This window comes from Penaeus chinensis, chromosome 5, assembly GCF_019202785.1.
Source record: "Penaeus chinensis breed Huanghai No. 1 chromosome 5, ASM1920278v2, whole genome shotgun sequence".
In the NCBI taxonomy this organism is placed as follows: domain Eukaryota; kingdom Metazoa; phylum Arthropoda; class Malacostraca; order Decapoda; family Penaeidae; genus Penaeus; species Penaeus chinensis.
In genome coordinates, this window is record NC_061823.1 from 18,518,228 (window position 1) to 18,520,354 (window position 2,127).

The following is a 2,127-nucleotide window of genomic DNA, read 5'->3' on the forward strand; positions in this document are numbered from 1 at the left end:
AGATAGATATAGAGAGAGCGAGAGCGCGCCCATTCCCCCTCCTAACCCTCTGTGCGTCTCCCGCAGGCTCCCTCCAGCGGGTGGGCGGCCGTGACCCTGGCCACGCTGCAGGTGGGCGTGTTCGTGGTGGGCGTGCTGGGCAACGTGTCTGTGGCGGCGTCCGTGTGGCGGCGCGGGACGGGCGGCCAGCAGCAGCCGGGGACGCACCGCCACTCCCTGCTGCTGTCGCTGGCGCTGGCGGACCTGCTGGTCAGCGTCCTGTGCCTGCCTGCTGCCGCCGTGCGCCTGCTGGCCATGGCGTGGACGGCGCCGCCCGTGCTGTGCCCCCTGCTGGCCGCCGCGCAGAACACCGCCCACGCCGCCTCCACGCTGTCGCTGGCCCTGCTGGCCCTCGACCGCTACCTGTCCGTCCGCCGCCCCAAGCTGGCCCCGCGCGGTGTCCGCTCTCACTGTCCGCCTGCTGGCGCTGCTGTGGCTGCTGGCAGCGGTGGCGGCGCTTGCCCCGGGGCCTGGCGTCCCGCGTGCGGCCGCCGGGCGGCTTCTGCGGCGAGGCGTGGCCGGCGCCCTCCACCAAGATCGCCTACCACGCCGCCGTGGCGCTCGTGGTGCACGTGCTGCCCTGCGCCGCCGTCGTGCTGTGCCACGCCGCCGTGGCCGCGTCGCTGCGGCGCCGCGGCCTGGAGGACACCCGGATGAACCTGCGGCCGCGGCAGGTGATCATCATGGCGCGCGACTGCAGCGTTGGCGGCGCCAACAACCACAAGATCGTGGCGGCGGCGGCGTCGAGCGAGGAGGACTCGGACGCGCAGGAGGACGAGCGCGCCGCCATGGACGTCCGCGAGGCCGCCCTGCAGGCCACGCGCGACGCCGGCCGCGGCAGGGGGCCGCAGCCGCCGCCGAGGGCCGCCGCGGCCATGAAGCCGGCGCGGAACGTACACACCATCATCCGCGCGCACCGCCGCATGCGGCTGCGCGGGCCGCCCAACCCGCCCTCCATCTTCACCTCGTACCGCGGCCACTCCGTCGAGACGCGGCGCCGCCTGGCCCGCCTGCTGGTGGCGCTGGGCGCCGTCTTCGCCGCCTGCTGGCTGCCCTACGTGGTGGCGCTGGTGGTGTGGGCGTGCCGGGACGCGCCCGCCACGCGCCACGCCCTCGAGGCCACGCTGGCACTCGGCCACGCCCACTCGGCGGTCAACCCCGTGGTGTACTGGCTCATGAACCGCGCCTTCCTCGCCTCCGTGCACCGCCTCCTGAACGCTCACCTGCGCTTCCCCAGCGGCCTCGCCTGCAGGGGCGGCTGCGCGCGCCCCGACTGCCTGGCGCGCCCGCCCGCGCCACCCTGGGCCGGCAACTCGTCCACCAACGAGGACAACTTGGGCGCCTTCCACCCGAAGTACCTTAACCCGCACGCCCTCCGCCCGCAGGCGTCCCGCTGCACCTCGCACTACTTCCACTAGCGAGCCCAATCACCCGCGGCAGCGCCCACGCCCGCGCTGCCTCGCCCACTCATAGCAACTCATATAAACTCAACCAAACTCACAGAACGTTTATCGCCGATTTCACTCGCGCTGCCAACTCCGCCAGCGGGAAGTGCTGGCCCGCTCGCATCGACGCATTGGTGTCTCTTGATCATTGGGGTTCCATCTAGGATATTCTCTCATGAAGAAACCGACGCAAATAGTCGCTCGGTTTATGCTGAGACCTCGATGTCCTGCTACACGAGCACATAATAGGATCATAGACGCGCAGGAGAGGCCTTGTTGTATACGGAATCGTGGGATGTGGAGGCGCGTCGGCAGCCTTAGCCTGGTCTGACCAGTAACCTAGGAGGTCTGAGTCTCTTAGCACAAAAGTTATACATATGTACATACGTACGTACGAAAAATACTAATCAAACCTAGAAGGTTATCATCAAGTCTATATTGATGATTGCTGGCCAAGAAAAAAAAGTTATTCAGACTTTGAGGAAAATGTCTTGCACGCTTGCCGCTTCTGAGTCCCCGGTCAGAGGCGCCCTGAATCGTCCAAGGCATGAATATATTTTTATATTAGAGCACATCATATTGGTTAGTGATAATCATACGTAGAGTATATATATACATATATGTATATATATATATATTATAT

The 2,127-nt window shown here is 66.0% G+C and overlaps 1 protein-coding gene across 1 annotated transcript; it reads left to right on the forward strand.

The window, feature by feature from the left end:
* Positions 1–692: 692 nt before the first annotated feature.
* LOC125025513 lies at positions 693–1,488 on the forward strand. The gene has a single exon (XM_047613530.1). It carries the CDS (start codon positions 693–695, stop codon positions 1,455–1,457), a length of 765 nt encoding a protein of 254 aa, XP_047469486.1. The 3' UTR covers positions 1,458–1,488.
* The last annotated feature ends 639 nt before the right edge of the window (positions 1,489–2,127 follow it).

Excerpts from the sequence above, each read along its gene's own strand:
- LOC125025513 (XM_047613530.1), top strand. The coding sequence starts at position 693 with ATGAACCTGCGGCCGCGGCAGGTGATCATCATGGCGCGCGACTGCAGC.